General features: G+C 45.3%; 1 protein-coding gene and 1 long non-coding RNA gene across 2 annotated transcripts in view; one reads left to right on the top strand and one right to left on the bottom strand.

Annotated features, from left to right (window-relative positions):
• BGN (biglycan) overlaps positions 1-24,149 on the bottom strand; it is a 208,927-nt gene that overhangs the window by 36,784 nt on the left and 147,994 nt on the right. The window contains exons 3-4 of the mRNA XM_068248334.1: positions 11,032-11,144; positions 8,996-9,209 (exon numbers count right to left, since the gene is read on the bottom strand). Coding sequence (XP_068104435.1) covers positions 8,996-9,209; positions 11,032-11,144 — 327 coding nt within the window. The remainder of the gene's footprint in view (positions 1-8,995; positions 9,210-11,031; positions 11,145-24,149) is intronic.
• LOC137527648 (uncharacterized) overlaps positions 1-24,149 on the top strand; it is a 59,129-nt gene that overhangs the window by 4,858 nt on the left and 30,122 nt on the right. The window lies entirely within an intron of this gene.

Here is a 24,149-nt window from a genome sequence, read left to right as displayed (position 1 = left end):
TGGATGCAGGGAGGCTGTGTTTCAACCTACGTGTGGCATTGGTGATCATTAGCATCTGTTTGGTATAATTGGTTTGTCATACACCTGACTATAATCCTACAAAATCCCTCACTTCGCAAGTGTACCTATAAGAGTTGATGCTGGTTTTATAGTAAAAGGTAGTAACACCAAATATTGACTTGATTTAGGCTGGGAGCACACATAACATAGCGTGAAAGGCTGCGTTTTATGTTAATGCTGTGTGCGTTTTTGCTGCATTTGCGATGCGGTTTTCATGCGTTTTGTGTGTATTTTAATGCATCTGTTGTTCGCATATACAATACGCATATGCGTTTTGTAAGCGTTTTTCATGCGTTTTTATATTTCCATTTATGCAAATCATTAGGAAGACAACAGGAAGTGGAAATACAGCATAAAAAATATTTTTGGCAAAAAAACGCATATAAAAACGCATACCATTGCGTTCCCATTGACTTTCATTATGTGCGTTTTGATGCGTCCATGAATATTATGCAACAAAACCAGCGTTTTTAAAAAATGCAGGTTTGAAAACGCTTATAAAACACATATGCGTTTTTATATGCATTTTCTCCTGCGGCCCATAGACTTCCATTAGTGGTAAAAACGCAGCGTTTTTCCGCAAAGCTAGCGTTTCTGCTTTGTATGCACCCAGCCTGAGATTTTACTTTTGTTCACTCACTTTGCAGTTTCTAAATTGATAACAATAAGCAATCATTTATATTTCGGAAATTATTCTTTGTTTACGGCATTTTTTCACGCCTGTCTAAATCTTACACACACACATACACCACACCCGCCACACACACACACACATACCACACCCGCCACACACACACACCCGCCACACACACACACACACACACACACACACACACACACACACACACACACACACACATACCACACCCGCCACACACACACACCCGCCACACACACACACACACACACACACACACACACACACACACACACACACACACACACACACACACACACGTGTGTTCTTCCTCGGTTCCACCCGGCTAATTTCCCTGCAGTGACCAACTATGCAAACTTGGCGATCAAACTATGATAATAGCACTGCAGTGGTATATATGTTTTCATTAAGGTCATTGGATGAAATCTGATTGGCTGCTGTTGACCCAACCGTTTTGTTCTGCAATCTGTGAACCGCAGTCACCTAGTGACCAACAGGTTAAAATTTGGGAAGCCTGGCATTCAAAGTGTAAAAATGGCTGTAGTTTCAATTTCTCAATAGAAAATCAACGAGCGAAATTTGATTGGTTTTTTGTGACTCTGCCCACTTTTTCTAGCCTTAAACTGCAAAACCCGATGACCAAATGTGTAAATTTTGGGGTCCTAGACATCAATAATGTGAAAATGGAAGCATTTTCCATTTTCCCATTTTAGTTGATCAGAGAAATCTGATTGGCTGTTTGTGGCTCCACCCAGTTTTCTGACTTTAAATCCCAGTCACCTAATGACCAACTGTGCCAAGTTTGAAGATCCTGCCATTAACAGTCTAAGAACGGCTGTAGTTAAAATTTTCCCATTTAAAATGAATGGCTGAAATGTAATTGGCTGTTTGTGGCTCCACCCACTTTTTCTGATTTTTCAACCCCACTCATCCAGTGACCATCTGTGCCAAGTTTGGATTAAATGCTATGAGAAAAAACATCCTTTTTAAATATTGCCTTTGAAGTCAATAAGTGAATTTTGATTGGCTGTTTGTAGCTCCACACACTTTATCTAACTTTGAAGCGCAGTCACCCAATGACCAACTGTGTGAACACTGAGGTCCTTGACATTAATTCTGTGAGAATGGTAGTATTTTAAATGTTAATATAATAGTAGCAGCAGTATATATTTTCTCATTAAGGACAATGGCTGAACCTTTCATTAATAACAGTTTAAGATTAGCAGCAATTTATATATTCCCATTGTAAAACCAAGGTGAAATGTATTTGGCTGTAATTAGCTCCACCCACTTTTACAACCTTGTCCCATTGTGACAGCTGATTGGCTGTTGTTGGTCCACTCCTTTTTTCTCCAATCGGTGAACCACAGTCACCCAGTGACCAACACTTTAATGTTAAAGAAGCCTGGCATTCAAAGCACAAAAATGGGTATGTAGGTAGAAAAAAAACAAAGTCTTGTAAAAGTAATACCTTTTAATGGCTAACTGATAAAGTTAAATAATGCAAGCTTTCTGGGATCTAGTCCCCTTCTTCAGGCATATTTCCAGATGTAAGCTGTAGTAAAACACTGATGCAGGTAAACAGCAAACACGAAGATGGCAGTTGTGCAGGTGGCTGTTTAGCAGTTAGATGTCAGGTGATCAGCAGCCTGCTTGCATGAGCCAGTGAGCTCATGCAAGGAAACATGAAATCTAGCATGAGCATGAGCATGAGCATGAGCTCACTGGCTCCAGCCTGGTGATCAATAGGTGACATTTCATTGGCTGTTAGTGGCCCCACCCACCTTGTCCCATTGTGACATCGCGAGCCAAGACACATATTTACCACTGCACCTGACCTCCCAAGCTCAGACCTCAGAGACTCTCTAGCTTGCGATTTGGATAGTGAATTACTGATACTGATTATTGGCTTTGGATTTACGGATTACGGCTTTGGATATTGATTTTGTTTTGACGACCCGGCACTGACTTACCTTATCTTCTCAACTCTTGGCTTTGGTTTACGGATTACGGTTTTGGATATCGATTTGGCTTAGACGACCCAGCTTGGATTGAACTTTCTGATACTGACCTTTGGCTTTGGACTACCGATTACTCTTTGAAAACATGGAAGACCTGTTTATGCTCAGCAGCAAATATCTTGCCACACAAGCTGACGGAGAGCTGCTGGCTATCGAACTCTCCGGAGAGATTCTGCGCAGAATCTCAGGGCCTCTGCGCAGTTCTGTTATAAATGCCATTGAAGAACACCTGCCCTTCCTGATGCTTCAGCTGGAAAGCAGCAAAATACCACCGAGTGAAGCTGCCCAACGTACTCTCCTCGAGTGCATCCGCCATCTGAAGTGTACCAGAGCTCCCTGGTGGAGGCGACTTTTCAGACCTCGCCAGCGACAACAAGATGCACAGCAACTCGCTGGCCTAGAGGCGATCCGAGATATTTATTCAAAGCTGAATAGCTTAAAGCTGTTGAAGACCGTTTTGTGTAACTGCCACAAACTGTTACAAACGGCAGACAAACCAGCTTTATGGAGGCTCATAAACCACCTGAAACAGAGCATAGCAGCACATGATTTACCTCTGGAGGACATCCAGCAAATACATCAGAACATGATGACTGCACTGGCCAGCTGTGATGAGGCTACAAGGAGCAACGCGCGCCTTATTATACAGGTGCTGGAGGTTAAATGGCCAGTCCTGCGTGTGAATGTTCCAGAGACTTTACCATTTCACCATCGTCTTGGAATTAAAGACCGCAGGAGGCTCCCAACGGACTAAAGAGTACAAAACCCAGTGTACTCCACTAACTATATATTTCTTTAAGTATTTATCTATTTCTTTAAGCATTTATCTATTTCTTTAAGTATTAATTAGTTTATTTAAGTATTCATATATACCACTGCATCACCATCCTGGCACTAAACATCTCAGGCGGCTCCCAGCTATATGAAGGGCAGGAAACTCTGTGTACTCCACTAACTGAACACCACTGTATCACCATCTTGGCACTAAAGACCTCAGGCGGCTCCCAGCTAAATCAATGGCAAGAAACCCAGTGTACTCCACTAAATACCTCTGCATCACCATCCTGGCATTAAACATCTCAGGCGGCTCCCAGCTATAAGAATGGCAGGAAACTGACTAAATACCTCTGCATCACTATCCTGACACTAAAGATCTCAGGTGGCTCCCAGCAATATGAATGGCAGGAAACCCAGTGTACACCACTTCCCAAATACCACTGTATCACCATCCTGGCATTAAACATCTCAGGCGGCTCCCAGCTATATGAATGGCAGGAAACCCAGTGTACACCACTTACCAAATAGCACTGTATTACCATCCTGGCATTGACGATATCAGGCGGCTCCCAGCTATTTGAGGGGCAGGAAACTCCGTGTACTCCGCTATCTAAATAACACTGCATCCCCATCCTGGCATTGAAGATCTCAGGCAGCTCCCAGCTGTATGAATGGCAGGAACCCCAGTGAATTCCACTAACTGAACACCACTACATCCCCATCCTGGCACTGAAGATCACAGCAGGCTCCCAACTGTGTATATCAAGTGCTGAAAACCAAATGTATTCCACTAACTAAATAAATGACAAAAAACACAATGTTGACTTGGTGTTTTCTATGGTTATTATAGTTAATGATTGAGGTGTTAGAATGATATAAGATAAGGTATAAAGGTGTATAAGAAAAAAATCCAAAGTGTATTTTATATCTAACTTCATCCCTAATGCTGGGTACACACTATGAGATCTTATGGTCGATTTACTGTCATTGATTATTTCCAACATTTCCGATTTGCGTTCTGATCAATTTCCGATCGATTTCTATTAACTTCAATAGGAAATCGATCGGAAAATGCTCGGAAACCGATCGGAAAGCAAATGGGACATGTTGGAAATAATCGATCTGACAGACCATAAAATCTCAAATTGCACTGGTGGGCTGCAGACAAAAGGCTGAACTGCTTGGCAAACACACAGTTCAGACGCTCGTCTGAAAGGGGCCTTATGCTGGGTACACACTCAGCATAAGGCCCCGTTTGCCAAGCAGTTCAGCCTCCTGTCTGCAGCCCGCCAGTGCAATTTGGGTGCAGTTTAAATGCAGCCGAACTGCAGCGGTTGTAACACCACGTGCAGTGGCGTTTCTACGACAGGGCGCAGGGGGGCGTGGCGCACCAGGTGCCAGACAGCCAGGGGGGTGTCGCCACGACCCCCCATAGATGCCGGACTCAGGAGGGGAAGAGCAGCGCTAGGAGGAGGGGTGACAGCAGGGATAGCGGTGGGGAGGGGGGACATATCCCCCCCCCTCCCTCACCTGGGTCCCCTCCTTCTGCCTCTCTTCTCCCCCCTCAAAATGCGGGCAGCGGGCCGGGGGCAGTGGTCAGCGAGCAGGCGAGCGCGGAGAATACTCACTTTACTTCCGCGTATCAGCCTGGAAAGCTCCGTCGCCGTCACGTGCCTCTTCTGCGCCTCCAATCATTGGAGGCGCAGTAGAGGCACGTGACGGCGACGCATGTTCCAGGCTGATACGCAGAAGTAACGTGAGTATTCTCCGCGCCTGCCTGCTCGCCCTGTTTGCTGCCCGCTGCCCACATTTTGGGGGGGGGGGAGAGGCAGTAGCAGAAGGAGGGGACCCAGGTGAGGGAGGGGGGAGATATGTACCCCCCTCCCCACCGCTATCCCTGCTGTCACCCCTCCTTCTAGCTACACGGGGGGGGGGGGTACTATACTACCTAAACTGGGGGCCACTATACTGGGGGCAGCTAAACTGGGGGCCACTATACTACCTAAACTGGGGGCCACTATACTGGGGGCAGCTAAACTGGGGGCCACTATACTACCTAAACTGGGGGCAGCTAAACGGGGGGCCACTATACTACCTAAACTAGGGCCACTATACTGGGGGCAGCTAAACGGGGGGCCACTATACTACCTAAACTGGGGGCCACTATACGACCTAAACTGGGGGCCACTATACTGGGGGCAGCTAAACGGGGGGCCACTATACTACCTAAACTGGGGCCACTATACTACCTAAACTGGAGGCCACTATACTACCTAAACTGGGGGCCACTATACTACCTAAACTTGGGGCCACTATACTAGCTATACTGGGGCCACTATACTGGGGGCAGCTACTGGGGCACCTATACTGGGGGGGGGGCACCATACCAGCTACAATGGAGGCTACACTGGGGGCAACTATACTATCTAAACTGTGGGTCACTATACTACCTATACTGGAGGGCAACTGTACGGGGGCCACTATACTAGCTACACTGGGGGCAGCAGCACTACCTACATTGGGGGCAGCAGCTATGCTGACTATCCTGGGGGCAACTATACTAGCTATATTAGGGCAACTATACTACCTTCACTGGGGGCAACTAGCTACCTATACTGGGGGCAACTGCTAGCTACCTATACTGGGGGCAGTGGCGGCACCGGGGGGGGGGGGGGGGGTGCTTAGGGTGCTGAAGCACCCCCTAAAATTCTCCAAGCACCCCCCAGCGTGAACTGACTTTCGGCATCTAATAGATGCCGTGTCAGTTCACCGCAGTGGCAGAGCAGGGCTATAGTAAAATGTCTGAAGCCCTGCTCTGGAGACTTTGGGAGCTTCAGTTGCTGGCTGCAGAGGATCGTGGGAGCTGCGCACCGGACAGAGGCCGGAACAGGAGCTCTGCTGCAGGTGAGTAAATGTGTTTTTTTTTTTTAATTTGTATTAGCAGCCAAGTGTAGCGTTTATGTTCTGGCCAGGTCTGCTACACGATTGAAGTGTTTTCTGGACTGGTCTGCCACACGTTTGCATGTATTTTCTGGGCAAATCTGCTACATGATTGCATGTATTTTCTGGTCAAATCTGCCAACATGATTGCATGTATTTTCTGGGCAAATCTGCCGACATGATTGCATGTATTTTCTGGGCAAATCTGCCGACATGATTGCATGTATTTTCTGGGCAAATCTGCCGACATGATTGCATGTATTTTCTGGGCAAATCTGCCGACATGATTGAACGTATTCTCTGGGCAAATCTGCACACATTACGTTTATTTTCTTGAGAAAACCTGCACAAGTATGTGAATTTTCTGGGGAAAGGGTCACCAAAACTTGGGTCCACTGTCTTTGCGTTGCACTTTTAAAGGGAACCCGAGGTGAGAATAATATTGAGGCTGCCATATTTATCTCCTTTTAAGCAATACCAGTTGCCTGGCTGCCGTGCTGGTCCTCTGCCTCTAATTCTTTCAACCATAGACCCTGAACAAGCATGCTTGTTTCTGGTGTGATTCAGTTCACTACTGCAGCCAAATAGATCAGCAGGGCAACTAGTATTGTTTAAAAGGAAATAAATATGGCAGCCTCCATATCACTCTCACCCGGGTTCACGTTAAATTACAGCTAGCTCCGCCCTCATCCGGTCATGGCCACGCCCATTTTTTTGCCGCTTCGCGCGCTGCATGTTATAGCGCCACCCATTTTTTGCCCCTTTACTTTTTTTGGGGGGGGGGGTCGTATAATACCCAGCACCGGGTGTCAAATGCCCTAGGTACGCCACTGACTGATGTGTCAGGCATTGACACATCCGGGTGGCTCTACTGGGCGGCGGAGGAGGAATGCAACATGTCAGTTCCCTCACTCTGTGGGGAGGGGCGCCGGTACTGTATGCTAACAAGCGTCACTGCAGATGAGCAGCTGACAGGCGGTGACTTCACCTCTTGTCAGCTGCCTGTGTGAATCACACTGGCAGTCACACTGGCAGTAATAACGTTCTGCTTCTGCGGATCAGCAGAAATACGAATGAATTCTATGCAAAGCAATAGGATCCGTTCACATCGGTCCATTTGTAATGGATCTGTTTTTTCCCTTCCGATGAGCGGATGCTTTCCAAGCTGTATACAATCTGCATTAAAGAAAACCTGTAACTAAAAAAGTTCCCCTGGGGAGTACTCACCTCGGGTGGGGGAATCCTCCGGATCCTATCAAGGCTTCCACCGTCCTCCTGTGTCCCATGTAGGTCTCGCTGTGCCCCTCCGAACAGCGGGATGTAGATATTTACCTTCCCGGCTCCAGCACAGGCGCAGTATCGGCACTCCGCTCAGAGATAGGAGGAAATAGCCAATCGCTGTTGGTCCATTCTACTGCGCAGGCGCACGTCTCCTGTGCCTGCATAGTAGAGCGGACCCGACAAAGATCGGCTATTTCTGCCTATCTCTGTGCTTAGAGCCGCAACAGCGCCCCCGCTGGAGCCAGGGAAGGTAAATATATCAAGCCTTGTCAGGCTTGTCAAGCCAGTATTGCGGGACACTTCGGGGGAGCCAATGCTGGATTGCCTGCAGCTACAGGGATGGGGGAAGCCTCATTGGGACCCTGAGGATTCCCCCTCCTGAGGTGAGTACCCCCCAGGAGAACTTTTTTTTGTTACAGAGTCTCTTTAAATTTGTCTTCAAGCTGGAAGCAATTTACATCTCATTGACCATCTCTAGCCATAAGCTGTGATCTTTTCAGTACGGTCCGTCTGAGCCCCACCCTCTTATAGTCTCAACAGGGGGTGGGGCACAATGACACAATTCCTGCATTTTGAGCCAATCAACAGGATCCCGCCAAGCTGATTGGCATCAGGTGTAATTGGGGGCTGCTGTGCTCAGGCTGGATTCATGACAGAGGTGGTTGTTATCAGTAAGCCTCGGGCAAGTTTCGTCTAGCGTGTGTAGGAGGCTTAAAGAGGAACTCCAGCCTAAACAAACATACTGTCATTAAGTTACATCAGTTATGTTAATTTAAATATATAGGTAATATAATCTATTACCCACCCTGTTTTAAAAGAAGAGGCAAATGTTTGATTTCATGATGGCAGCCATCTTTTTGGTTGAAAGGAGGTGACAGGGAGCATGAGACACAGTTCCAACAGTCCTGTGTCCTGAGCACCTCTCCCAGTTGCTAGGCAACGTGAATAACAACATAGGAAATCCCATCATGCTCTGCACAGCATCAGGGAAAAAAAGCCCAGGCTTTTTTTCTTTGATGGGTGGAGCTTAGCTAAAATGCAGCTAAAAATGATGCTTAGGTAAGAAAAACAAACTTCTGATGCTGTAAAATTGTTAAAGAAACACCAAGCCTTTCAGTCCTGCTGAGTAGATTTTTAGTCCGGAGGTTCACTTTAAGACCTTTATTCACAGAGGAGCAGAGTCTCCATTGAAGACATTAATAAAAGTGCTGTTACAAAACATAAGCGGATAATGAGACATGTAATATTAAATACTTGCCAATGCAGTTGACATTCTTAAGCCCATTGAAGACATCTTTAGGGATTTTCTTGATCTTGTTTTCGTGGATGCGCAGCTCGACCAGGGCTTTAGGCAGGCTCTTGGGAACCTCCTCCAGACTGTTTTTAGAGATGTACAACTTGTGCAACCTCTGACATGGTTCAAAGGCCTTCTCGTGAATTTTGGAGATTTTGTTGTTTACCAGCACAAGGGCCTGGAATATTCAGAAAAGAAAAAGACCCTTATTTATCAATAAAGACACATCTTGAAAGTATCTCAGTGACTCAAATTACCAATTAGATGTTAAAGAGAGACTGAAGCGAACAAAAATTGCTATTTTTACCTTCTAGTTCGCTTCAGTACTCTCAGTAGATGTAAACCGCCGCATCCCTGCCGCAAAACGAGGGCTTTAGCCCCCCCAAATCCCCGGGGGGCAATCCGACCAGCGCTTCCTGAAAGAGTCAGAGGTTTCAGCTGCAGCTCTGCCTCTACTAATGTCAATTGCCGCGGATCACCGCCTCTCCCCGCCCCTCTCACTCTTCCTTCACTGAGAGGGGCGGGGAGAGGCGGAGATCCGCACGGCGATTGACGTCAGGAGAGGCAGAGCTGCAGCTGAAAGCTCTGCCTCTCAGGGCAGCACAATCCATGACCAAGATGGTCTTGGATGTTTTCCCCGGGATTTGGGGGGTCTAAACCCCTTGTTTTGAGGCGGGGATGCGGCAGTTTACCTCTGCTGAGACTTCTAAAGCAGAATACAAGGTAAAATGGCAATTTTTGTTCGCTTCAGAGTCTCTTTAAGGCTTGTGCTGTGAGGGGAGGAGGAAGGAGGCGTTATACAGGACACATAAGTTGTGAAGGTTGATTACATTTGCTAAAGGGAGAACAAGTAGGGGTAAAGTGGCTACAAGAACTGTGGATATATGAATGGGAATAGACTATATGACTGTGGATAACACCAAGGAGGAAGGATGATGGTGGTGATGGTGAGGAAGGGGGAGGGGGGTAGAGGCTGTACTTAGGGAGGGATGGTCCATGGTTTGTTGTAGACCCTGTGCACCAGCCATATTATGGTCATTTGAAATGAGAGGGGAAGCAACCATGTGGCTGCTAGTCGGACTGACCGGCTGGGACTGGGCACTGCCTCTGACATGGGAAGCCAGGGTTTAAAGCCTGGCTAGGGTCAGTACCTATTCACCAAGGAGACCATTGTGCAAGACTCCCTAAGGGCCTGTACACACTGCTGCGCTTGCGCTGCGTTTTTAAAAACGCATGCGTTTTTAAACTCGCAAGGTCTTTTGAAAAATAATGAAAATCGTGATGACCTGTACACACTGGTGCGATGCGTTTTTAGAAAAACGCAATCACAGTGCCTGCTGCGCTTTTTTAAGCGCTGCACTTGAAAAACACATGAAAAAACGTAAGGCAATGCGATTCCATTGCGTTTTTCAGAAGTCAGTATCCCAGAAGACTCTGCAATTTCCTGATTCCTGTTGAAATGTAAACTAGAAAAAAAACAAAGGATTCTTTAGCCAATCAGCAATTACAAGAAAAACGCAAACGCATAAAAAACGCAGGCAAAAGCGCATGCGTTTATAAAAACGCATACGATGCGTTTTTAAAACTACATGCACTTGCGATTTTAAAAACGCATGTTCTTGCGTTTTTCAGTGTGTACAGGCCCTAATTATACTGCAGGGTGGCCTCTTGAGTGCGCCCTTGTGGCTGCAGCTGTTGAGTCCGACAGGAGCAAAACGCTATACAAATGTCAAGATTATTATCAATAGACACCATGTTTGCAAAACAGTGAGTTTCTGAGTTGACAAGGCTGCAGGTTGACCATCATAACCAACAGTCTTGTTTTACTTATGTTTGTTTAGCAGTAATCCAATGAATAAACTCATAAGCAATGAAGCCATTATTAACAGACTAGCTAAAACAATGTGCATTGATTAGACTAAATAAGTTTATTCTCCATCTACAAGAAGACGAAAAGCATCCACTGTCTGCTGGTAACATGAAATATACATATATCTTACATATAAGTTGGAAAGTCCTTTAAAGTCATCTTTTGTAATTTCCTTGATTAGGTTGTTCTGGAGATCCAAGAGGGTTGTGTCCTTAGGAATGTTCTTGGGCACGCTGGTCAGACCTAAAACAGATGCAAAGACGAGTTAGTAATTTGTTTACTTAAAGGACATTTAAAGTGAGAGGGATCTGGAGGCTGCCATATTTATATCCTTTTAAACAATACCACTTGCATGGCGTCCTGCTGTTCTTTCACGCAGCAGTAGTGTCAGATTCAGTATCAGAATCAATTTTATTTTAGCCAAGTAAGTTTGCACCTCCAAGGAATTTGTCTTGGCAGTTGCTTAACAAATACAAACAAAAAACAATACAAGGACAGACGGTGTGTGTACAAGGACAGACAGTGTGTATATTACACACACCTGAAACAAACATGTAGCAAATCCAGTCAAACACCTGGTCTGTTTGCTTGTTCAGGATCCATGGCTAAATTATTAGAGGCAGAAGATCATCAGGACAGCCAGACAATCAAAATAGTTTAAAAGTAAATAAAGATGGCAGCCTCCATATACCTTTCACTTCAGGTGTGCTTTAAAACAGTGTTTATACACAACACTGCATGTTTTGTATAAATCCACAAAGGTAGTTAATCAGCTCTTCTGCAACACTAATTACTCCACCGGTGATTGTGTGTGGTTTCCTGCAAAACATGTACTGTTGGTGGGCCTTGAGGACAGGGTTGGGGAACTAGGGGCGCAACGAAAAATGGGCTTGGGGTGAAGCCAAAATAAGTGTAAACGATAAATACCACAGTGAAATGGAAGCCAAATGAAAAAGAGACATTTTTACAGTGGTAATAACAATAGTAGAACACTGGTAAATATTACAGATATTTTACTACAGCTAAACCCAACCCTACTCTCACACCGAACCCTCCCCCTCCAATGCCCAACCCTAAACCCCCCTTCCTTGCACCTAACCCTAAAAACTCTCTTCCTGATGCCTAAGCCTAATACCCCCCTTCCTGACTCCTAACCCCTAAACCCCCCCTTCCTAATGCCTAACCCTAAAACCCTACCTTTCATGATGCCTAACCCCAAGAAACTCCTAACTGATGCCTAATGCTAAAATCTCCCTTCCCGATGCCTAACCATAAAATCCTCCATCCTGACGCCTAACCTTAAAACCCTATTTCCTGTTGCCTAACCTTAGAACCCTAGAAAATTGCTGTATATGACTGTGCACACCTTATGGTATGGGTCATGGTGTGTGTTGGGTGCTCAAACAAGACGGTGAACAAAAATACCGCAGTCATTTCAATTAAAATCAAATGTTGTCACACCAAATAGTCATATATTCAGTCACAGCGCCAAGATTTATGTGGTAAAACAGGAACTCCAATCCACCTCCAGAGGCCCCTCCTGTGTTTTGGGTGCTGTATGATGTTATCTCGGCAGCCCAGTAAAACAAAAAGGAGAAGGTGCTCTCAGTGGATAAATTTCAGGCAAATATTTATTGGAAGTGATGAAAAAAACAATAAAAGCACTCACATCATGAGGGTCCTATCCCAATTAGGACCCTCTGTGGTTAGTTCGCTTCCCACTCTTGTGGTACTCAGCAACAAATACGATCAAGATGCATAGCCCACTCTCGTCCCGACTAGTTTCGGCCTCTCGCCGTCATCAGGGGATACGAGAGTGGGCGGGCTGCACTGCATATATATACAATATGAGATTGTAAGTCATTACCTCTTCCAAGTGAGTTCCATACCCCCGCAACGAGCGCCGACCCGGAAGTCGACTACTTCTGGTCGGCGGCCATACTAGTTCCTGTGGCATGGTTGGGACGCACTGTGCGTTCCACCATGCGGAAATGAGTTGTTGGTGCGCAATACGGCAAGAGCGTCGCACTGCAGCACCACGTGTGTCGTCAAATGGCCCATGCAATATGACGCATGCGTAGGGGTGCTAATGGAACTGCACTTAGAAACCTTCAATGCATAGTATAACATTGTCTAAATTCTTCATACAGTTGATCTGAGTAGTCGACTTCCGGGTCGGCGCTCGTTGCGGGGGTATGGAACTCACTTGGAAGAGGTAATGACTTACAATCTCATATTGTATATATATGCAGTGCAGCCCGCCCACTCTCGTATCCCCTGATGACGGCGAGAGGCCGAAACTAGTCGGGACGAGAGTGGGCTATGCATCTTGATCGTATTTGTTGCTGAGTACCACAAGAGTGGGAAGCGAACTAACCACAAAGGGTCCTAATTGGGATAGGACCCTCATGATGTGAGTGCTTTTATTGTTTTTTTCATCACTTCCAATAAATATTTGCCTGAAATTTATCCACTGAGAGCACCTTCTCCTTTTTGTTTTACTGGGCTGCCGAGATAACATCATACAGCACCCAAAACACAGGAGGGGCCTCTGGAGGTGGATTGGAGTTCCTGTTTTACCACATAAATCTTGGCGCTGTGACTGAATATATCATTGTATCTGTGGAGGAGAAAGGGTCCTACCCTTAACACGGCAGCAAAGGTGGTTGGTACAGAAAGAGAAAGGAAGAGGATTGTGTGAATATCCTTGTGGGGCGCCTCTACTTTACTACAAAGCACACCAAATAGTCAATTAGATGATTTATTGCAAAACAGAGTTGTCAATCCAACGTTTTGGGATGTCAGAGCGACCCTTTATCAAGGCAATACAATAAACCAGAATCTGCAATATAAACATGAGACCATCAATTTTGTGAATACCCATATATCAAGAGAAATAGTCTAAATAGACAGCCAGAAATATCCAGAAAAGCCTGTATAAGACAAAAGGGTAACACTGTGTCACCACCTGCTATAGGAATCACCACACCTCTGCATATAGAATCTGGGAAAGGAAGTATTACATTACACCACAATGTGCTGAAGTACCATGAATATCGCTAAGAAATAAAGATATGATACATAGCTGTGTTTCACATAAACAACATTTATAGCATTGCAGATGCCAGCACAATACTCTCTGTGTATGTAGAGAGTATTGTGCAGGCATTTGCACTACTATCTTTTCTTGGGGGGAAATATATGCTAGGGCTTATTTTCGGGGGGTTGAGGGGCTTACTTTTAGGAGAGTGATAGACACTGTGTATGGGGAGGTGTGTGGTCTCTTTCCACCCTTGTGGCTATGTCCCCCTCCGTTCCTGGTAACTTCTTTGGTGTTGCAGCAGCATAGTATTGATGCTGTGAGGACGCCCTTTGACCCTCACACTGACACCGTACGACGCAGTACGCTTTGCCGGCTCTGCGCTGGTGCTCCCCTCTTTTCATAATCAATGTGTGCCTGGAACACATCAGCCGGGCGCACATTGATTATGACAAGAGGGGAGTGCCAGCGCAGAGCCGGCAAAGCGTACTGCGTACAGTGTCAGCATGAGGGTCAAGGGGCGCCCTTACAGCTTGAATACTATGCTGCCACTACACCAAAGAAGTTACAAGGAACGGAGGGGGACGCAGCCACAAGGGAGGTGCGGTAAGAGACCACACACCTCCCCATACACATAGCGTCCCAGCTAGGTCATATTTTTGTGGAATGGCTTATATTTCAAGCATGCTTGAAATAAAAGATAGGTCTTATTTTCGGGGGTGGTCTTACATTCAGGGAAAGATGGTATCAATCTGGAAACACAATGTTTTATGCCCTTATGTCCTATACAGACCTTTCTGGCTATGTCTGCCTGTCCCAAATTTTGGCTTTCAACGCCCAATAGTTGATATTTGCATTGGGCCCTATTGGGGCGCCCAATTTGTCCCTTAGCCGGTGGCCGTCCTAATTTCCTGCTTCCTATGAGGACTCCTATAGGCTAGCTGTTATTTAGAAACATGTCTTTACAGTCTGTACATGGCAGACCAGAGGTGACATTGTATTATGCTGTGTACACGTAGTAGCATCCCCACAGATGTGACCATTCCTACTCCCCCCAATGAAATGATTGTGTCTTTAGAGTAAACCAGCGAAGCTATAGCTCCCTGGCTGCCGTGTATTTAAAGAGAACCTGTAACAAAAAAAGTTCCCCTGGGGGGTACTCACCTCGGTAGGGGGAAGCCTCACGGCCCCAATGAGGCTCCCCCCTCCGCTGTAGCTGCAGGCAATCCAGCGCTGGCTCCCCCGAAGTCTCCGGTAATCCAGGCTCGACAAGCCTGACAAGCTACATTTATTTACCTTCCCTGGCTCCAGCGGGGGAGCTGTTGCGGCTCACAGCACGGAGATAGGCAGAAATAGCTGATCTCCGTCGGGTCCGCAGTACTATGCTTGCACCAGCGCAGTAGAGCGGCCTGACAGCGATCGGCTATTTCCGCCTATCTCCAAGCGGAGAGCCAACTGCACCTGCGCTGGAGCCGGGAAGGTAAATATTTACATCCATGCCGTTCGGAGGGCCAGAGCGAGACCGCCGTGGGACACAGGAGGACGGGGGAAGCCTTGATAGGATCTGGAGGCTTCCCCCTACCGAGGTGAGTACCCCCCAGGGGAACTTTTTGTCGTTACAGGTTTTCTTTCAAAAGTAAGAAATACTGTATAATGCATTACTGCAGGACGGTGCATGTAGCTAACCACCCACTGCTCCACCCACGTATCTGCAATCTGCGCATTTGGTCTGATCTGTAGTTGGAATACAGACAACAATGGAATAGATTAAACTGAGCACTTATCTACCTGATGTGCAGATAACACATTACAGATACAGATCTCTAGTTCCATGGCATTTTTTTTACAGTCGTAATGTAAGGTAGACAATAGCTTTGACAGTCCCGAGTGATCTCAAAATTATATTTCATATTACAAATACAAAAATATTAGCATTTGAAAAACGTCACTCACAGATATCTAAGTATTGCTGTAAAGGTACCCATACACTTCTTGATCTGCCACCAGATCCACAATCAGATCTTTCTCTAATTGAATCTTATCACAGAGGGATCTATTGCCTGCCCACACACTGCAGACAGATTTTGTCTTAGCGCCGCTGCCTGCTGGGCTTCACCCCCATGTATGTGTCCCACCCCTGGGCCCATGGTGAGTGTTGCTGGCTCACCTGACATGCTGGCGTGACTCCTCACCTCTTCCTGTGTCTGGCGACTTTTTGAATTGCCACCGGTGTGCCTGTATCCCTTGACAACCCCTCCTGTAGTGATGTCAGTACATGCAGCGGCGTCAAGTGGTAGAAGCGCCGGGCGGTAACGGAGAAAAACGCGGTACACAGGAGGAGGGGGGGAGGCATGCTGGCATGACAGGTGAGCCTACAATACTCACCATGGGCCCTGGGGGTACAAACAGTACATATACACTTGGGGGGGGGGATCGGCTAGTTGGTTGTAGGAAAATCGAACGTTGTTACCACCACGCACCCAGTTGAGCCATTTCTACTGAGATTTTTCCAGCAAATCGAAATTGATCCAAAATGATCGACCAGGTGATCACGTTGCAGCATCTGTTCTATGCCAGATTGTATCGTTATGATCAAATGGGCCGGATATCGAAGCCAAAAATTGAATAATGTAGGATGAGCACCATTACTCACAGTGGGGGTCAGTGACAAACAGGGACGGGTTAAGAGGCTTGGTGGCCCTAGCACAAAGGTAATAAAGCCCCCCCCCCAATTTTTGGGGGGGAGATGGAGGTGTGGTCCATGAGATAGACGTGAGCTCAGTAGGCACGGGCTGGTGGCAGGGATTTATACGTTACCTGCTTCCGTTGGCATCACGGTTACCATGGTCCACTTCCTGTCTGTTGGACCACAGCAGCGATCAACCCGACGTGACGCAGGCATGTGACTTCACGTCGGATACAGCTACGCTGTGGTCCAGCAGACAGGAAGGGGACCATGGTAACCGTGATGCCAACGGATGCAGGTAAAGTATGTATCCCTGCCACCTGCCTGCTGAGCTTGCTGCCATCTCACGACCTCACCCCAAAGATACAGTGCTGCCGCAGTGCCCAGCGGCAGTACAGTTACAATTTGGGGGAAAATAGGAGAACCCTTAGGAGCCCCTATAGACTATGGGGCCTGGGGGCATTTGCCCCCTTGCCTTAATGATAGCACCGGCCCTGGTGACAAAGGTCTACATCTGTCTGTGATTGGTGGAAGTGGAAGTAGAGAGAGCGAGGAAAGCATTCACAGAGGCCAACATTCCTGCTGACCATGTGCAAACTGCAGGTAATAGATAGGTGGTTCTAAACAATAGGCCTGCGTGGTCTGATCATTATATGTCATTAGGAAGACAAACTTTAGGAATGTTTTATAGTTACATTATTTTGTTCCTGAAACCAAAGAAAGTAGAGTCACATTTTCAGTGTACCGCTACAGGGAATATATCCAGCCTCTGAGTCATATCAGCCAGAAATCCCTCCTTGTGTGTGTCAGTTTCCTGTTATTGTTTCTGTGGCTGTTCCTGTACATAGTAATGTGGATGCTGCAAGCCTGACTGAATAAAGGCAGCTAAAGTACCAGATGCTCCAGCACAACCCAATAAACTTACAGTACAACTTGCTCCAGTTTTAAAAAATCAATTACCAGACTGAATACACTGAATCCAGATTCAATGCTGGGTACACACAATGCAATTTCCCGCCCAATCGACGGGTGATCAGACGGGAAGTTGCATCGTGTGTACACGTCCAAAATGCACCCGATTGATAAAGCGATCGGACATGATGGAAATAATTGCCCGATTCCTGCCTGCCGGGCAGGAAATTGCATCGTGTATGCCGAGCATCACCCTAGTCAAGGTCCTGTGCAAAAGTTAATATCTAATTAGCATTTACAGCTACTACATTTTTACACTTAATTGGTCCAAGTTGGAAAACAAAGAAGTGATGCAAAGTTGCTTTTTGTTTTGGCCATTAACGCCTATAAATGACAGACTTAGGTAATTGTGTAAAACACAGATAACAAATGCTGTGAATTCTACATGTTCTGTGCAAAGTGCTGACATCATTATCCAGATGCAGTTAAAAAAAATGCTACGGGACATACTGTGATAATCATGGCCCTGATCCATGGAAGGCTGCTAAAACTGACATGCATCAAATGTTACTGTTGTTTATGAAACAGTGCTGTGGAGTCAGAGTTGGAGGAGGAGTCGGAGCAATTTTGGGTACCCGGAGTCGGAGTTGGAGTCTGTGATTTCATAAACAGGAGTCGGAGTCGGGAGTTGGAGTTGGATGTTTTTTGTACAAAATCCACAGCCCTGGTAAGTATTAGACTAAGGAGTCGGAGTCGGAGCCATTTTGGGTACCCGGAGTTGGAGTCGGAGTCGGTGGTTTCATAAACTGAGGAGTCGGAAGATTTTTGTACCAACTCCACAGCCCTTTTATGAAAGTAATGTAATAACATGCATTGCCCAAATAGCGCAACTTGCGTTATGTACATAACACACATGTTGTTAGTATTACACGTTTTACCCTATTTGTGCACAAGTAAACTTTACTGGCCTTTCATCTATCCGGACCTATGTCTGCTACGTTTATTTGTAGAATGCACTATTCTGCTTCAAAGCAGATCCTCAAATTTTGCAGTGGGAAATCTTCAACACAAATCCTCAGAGTACTCATTGAAGTGCTCACAGTCTAATTCCTAACATTGTCATAGTTTTATGTACCTATTATGGTCTAGGGCCAATTATTGGAGAAACCAATTAACATATCAGTATGTTTTTGAAATGAAAGTGGAGTACTTGGAGGAAACTTATGGAAACGTGGGGAGAACATACAAACTCCATGCAGATAGTGTCGAGCTTTACTCCTGGGACCCCAGCAGGGGCATACCTACAATTCATGGGGCTCACCAACAAAACTTTGATGGCCACCCCCATCCCCCACCCCCCGCATTCACACCCCTTTCCTTTGTCTTCCCTCAGTGACCCTTACAAACTCGGGGCCCATCTTGCAAGGGCCATAAATCAATTGTGGCTATTATGTTCTTCACACACATAACAAGTGTAGCCACAAAAACACCTGACCTGGAGTATAGTCCCCTGTATCAGAGGGAGGGAAGGTTAGTCGTTGGGGAGCCCTCACTGCTCTGGGCCCTCCTGTGATCGCAGTTACCGATTATTCCCCCGGGCACTGCCACTCAAGAGTGCTAACCAACACATCACTGTGCCGACCAATGATAGAGCACATTTTTGCAGTAAATACCGGTATACATTGATCCGCCCATAAATTTATTTTTGGCTAGTGGTTACAGGTTACATGACATTCATTACTGAAAGATCACATGACCCAAAACTGATATTCCGTTTTAGGTGATGGTCTGTTGGTGACATCCTGCTGTGTGAGTTTCTGGGTTTCCATTTTTTGAAAATTAGGGCCTGCAGCAATTTTTAGATCCGGGGACCGGAACGTATCCGTACCAACAGACGCATGTGAATGGATCCATAGGTTAACATTGGATCCTTTCACATCTGTTCCGTTTGTACAGTATATGTTCCAGTTACGTTCCGCAAAAAAACGCTAATATGAACCGGGCCTTAGGGAAACTTACGACCAATCCTTGACATCTGTCTCTTATTTCTAATGCTGAGAGTGACGAATGTAACAAGGAGAGTCATCTGGAGAATCTGGCTCCGCTTTAAATTCGCTTAAAAATCTTGGCCCTAAACACAATTTTCTTGTTTTTAGCTACATGATCTGTATGTTTTCTACTTTCGCACAATTAGAAAAATACATTTTTTTGCCAATGTTAATATGGGTAAATTGCTGGCAAAATATAGGTATCCTACGAGCACTCAGAAAGTCCTGCAAAGTAGAATTTCCATTTCTAGAATCTGTTTTTACTTTGTCAAGAAGTATTTTTTTTGTACAGTTTTTATTAAATTACTGCTTACATTTCCTTCCAGTTCTGTATACATGAAGAATTCTTGAAGTCAGTATTTAATTTAGCATGAAACTTGTATTGTGTGTATTGTACGATAGCTGAGTTACAGCGCCATATGTTGTTTGATGTGCAAAATGATAATGATGCGTACAATGGCACGCTCCCAGCAACAAAGACTCACAGGAAATTGTACTTACATGTCAAGACCAGACCCATAAACCAAAGTTGAAAAGAACGTCTTGATGTCATAAGTTTTTTCTCTAATGCTGACCACAGTAGTCAATAATAAAATGATTGATCTGTAATTTGCTCATGTAATTGAAGAACTTTTATGAAAAATGGAATAATCACTCAGTCATGAACACATGTAGTGTCTGGACCATAGCCGGCCTTTGACCTGAGCGAATGGAGCGGTCGCTCAGGGCGCCAGCTTCCAAGGGGGTACCTATAACTGGCTACCTATTCCGAGGCCACCTACACCTGACTTCCTATACTGGTAGCACCTATAGCTGACTACCTTTACTGAGGGAGGGCACCAACCCATGGCTACTTATACTGGAGGCACCTACGCCTGGCTACCTATGGGGGGAGACCTAAACCTGACTTCCTATACTGGGGGCACCTATACTTGGCTACCTATATTTAGGGCACCTACACATGAGATCCTATACTGGGGGCACCTATACCTGGCTACCTACCTATACTGATTTGGAGGTCTTTTTTTTTTGGGGGGGGGGGGCACACTGCAGCTATAATGCATGGTGCAAATTGTAGGTGCTGTGCTATCATTCCAGATTGGGGGGGGGGGGGGCGGCTAACTGCCCCACTGATTTTTTATTAATATTCCTGAAAGGTTCTAGCCTTCATTTTTAAATGTATTCAGGATAATTCACTCTTTCCATCCATTTCATGGTTATTAACCACTTCACCACTGAGGGATGTTACCCCATGAGCACCAGAGCAATTTTCACCTTTCAGCCTTCCTTCCATTCATTCGTCTATAACTTTATCATTACTTAATATAATGAAATGAACTATATCTTGTTTTTTTCGCCACCAATTAGGCTTTCTTTAGGTGAGACATTATGCCAAGAATTATTTTATTCTAAATATGTTTTAATGGGAAAATAGGAAAAAATGTGGGAAAAAATTCATTATTTTTCAGTTTTCGGCCATTATAGTTTTTAAATAATGCATGCTACTGTAATTAAAACCCATGAAATGTATTTGCCCATTTGTCCCGGTTATAAAACCGTTTAAATTATGTCCCTATCACAATGTTTGGCGCTTATATTTTATTTGGAAATAAAGGTGCATTTTTTTCAGTTTTGCGTCCATCCCTAATTACAAGCCCATAGTTTATAAAGTAACAATGTTATACCCTCTTGAAATAAATATTTAAAAAGTTCAGTCCCTAAGGTAACTATTTATGTTTTTTTTTTATTGTAAATTTTTTTATTTTTTTTTAATTACAAAAAAAAAGAAATTGGGGAGTGTGGGAGGTAATGAGTAATTTTTTTGTGTAAAACTAATGTATTTGAATATGAAAAATGCTTTAGGGTGTAGTTTTACTATTTGGCCACAAGATGGCCACAGTAACTTTCTGTTTATGCGACCTGCAAGCATCGGAAGTACACTTGCAGGAAGTGCTATGAGGCTGGGAAACTTTTTTTTTCTTCACAATGATCGCGCTGCTTCTCGGAGAAGCAGTGGATAATTGCGGGGCTTAGATCAACGAACGGGAATGTTTTTTCCCGTTCATTGATCTCCGGGCGAGCGGGCGGCTGCGTGCACGAGAGCGGGTGCGTGCGCACAAGCAAGCGGGAGCGCAGGCAGCGGCAGGAGCGCGGGAGGTGCTGATATCTCCTCCGTCCCTGGGGGTGAAAGGATGGAAAAAGGGACGGAGATATCCGTACAGCTGGGGGTAAAGTGGTTAATAGTATTTTTCTATTATACATACAGTACGTGATGTGTGACGGAGATCTGAGCATTTGGCATGATGTGTTACGACTTCAAAAAAAGGTTGGGAACCACTGTCCTAGGAGGTAACTCAGTAGAAAAGGTGAATTGCATATGGTGTGTGTGTGTGTGTGTGTGTGTGTGTGTGTGTGTGTGTGTGTGTGTGTGTGTGTGTGTGTGTGTGTGTGTGTAGGTGTGTGTGTGTGTGTGTGTGTGACTGTGTGTGTGTGTGACTGTGTGTGTGTGTGTGTGTGTGACTGTGTGTGTGTGTGACTGTGTGTGTGACTGTGTGTGTGACTGTGTGTGTGACTGTGTGTGTGTGTGTGCGTGCGTGTGTGTGTGTGTGTGACTGTGTGTGTGTGTGTGTGTGTGTGTGTGTGTGCGTGCGTGTGTGTGTGTGACTGTGTGTGTGTGTGTGTGTGTGTGTGTGTGTGTGTGTGTGTGTGTGTGTGCGCGCGCACACACGAAGAGGATGAAGGGGGAGGCACAATAATCAGGTTTCGCTCAGGGCGCTAGGAAACCTAAGGCCTGTCCTGGTCTGGACACAAATATTAAACAAGACTTGGGCACTTTAAAATGAAGGTACTGAAATATGTTATCTCTGGTATTCTTTTGAAGAAACTGCTGAAAAATAATCAATGTGAACACTCCTTTATTGGTATAACAACAGGAGTTAAAGCGGACCTGAACTCAGAACTTCCTATCTAAAAGATAAGCAAGAGCATAATAACCTTTTAAAGAAAAACATGTCTTTGTTACAACTGATACAAATCCTGCAGTGTGTTTAATTCCTGCTTTCTTGGGGACAGGCATATTGTTAACATCCTGTGCTTACAAATTGGCTGCTCTGCCCTGGCAGAGGAGATTCCTGAGCTGCTACTGCTGAAAGATCAAATTACACTTGTGATTAGACACAGATAAGGGGGAATTAGACAGGCTAAACTCTCTAAATACACACAGGGTGCATTTCTCTCTGTTTTCCTTCTGTCCTGTGCAAGAGTTCAAATTCACCTTTAAAGGAAACTTGAAGTGAGAGAGATATGGAGGCTGACATAATATCTCCTTTTAAACAATGCAAATTGCCTGGCTGCCCTGCTGATCCCCTACCTGTAATACTTTTATTCATTTACCCTGACCAATCATGCAGATCAGATGTCTCTGACTGAAGTCTGACTGGATTAGCGGCAATCCAGTCATGCTTGTTTCAGGTGTGATACAGATACTGCTGATGCAAAAAAATATCAGCGGGACTGTCAGGCAACTGGTATTGTTTATATGAGGAAAGAATTTTGGAAGCCTTCATATGCCTCTCACTTCAGGTTCCCTTTATGCTATATATTGTCACTGTGCATTGGATGACTTTTCACTGACATTGTGTGGAAGGGTGAGCAATGCACCCTAAGAAGAAAACACAGAGACCAGCATCAGCCACGTGGTGACCAGATTTAGCCCTCACAAGGAGGGAAGCAAGCACAAAGGGGGTAAGAGGCAGTGGCGTAGCAATTGGGGTTGCAGAGGTTGCGACTGCATCGGGGCCCCTGGGCCAGAGGGGCCCCAAGAGGCCCTCCCTCAAACACAGTATTCGTTCTCTATTGGTCATGTGCTGGTAATAATCACTTCTGTAGATGCTCTAAATAGTTGTAATCATTAACGAGCTGTTCCCCATCCCCTTCTTGCACCTCAGACACTGTGGTTGTCCTTGGCAGGTTTTGGTGCACCCTCAGCTCCTTAGCTACGCCACTGGTAAGAGGTGCCCAGAGATGTGTATAAAACTGAGTGAAAAACAAAAGAAAAAAAGGGGAGGTGGCTTACCTCAATAACGGCAACATAATATATATATATATGTAAATATAATTAATTTTAAAATAAAGACAGGCAATGCGTTGCGTGGGTCTCTACCCACTTTATCAGGCCAAATAAAGTGCCTAAAATCATAAAATACAGAGGGCTCAGTATGTATACGTACATATAAACCATATATAGGTCAATATAGAAATCAAATAGAGCATGTATCCCAATAGCAGAATATCAGAATATAGCGTATAAAATGTAGAAGCAAACAGGACTGTTCTTATAAACAGTATTTAACCACTTGAGGACCACAGTCTTTTCGCCCCTTAAGGACCAGAGCCTTTTTCTCCATTCAGACCACTGCAGCTTTCACGGTTTATTGCTCGGTCATACAACCTACCACCTAAATGAATTTTACCTACTTTTCTTGTCACTAATACAGCTTTCTTTTGGTGCTATTTGATTGCTGCTGCGAGTTTTAGTTTTTATTATATTCATCAAAAAAGAC

This window comes from Hyperolius riggenbachi, chromosome 8, assembly GCF_040937935.1.
Source record: "Hyperolius riggenbachi isolate aHypRig1 chromosome 8, aHypRig1.pri, whole genome shotgun sequence".
Lineage (NCBI taxonomy): Eukaryota > Metazoa > Chordata > Amphibia > Anura > Hyperoliidae > Hyperolius > Hyperolius riggenbachi.
This window is presented reverse-complemented; position numbering and strand designations above follow the sequence as displayed.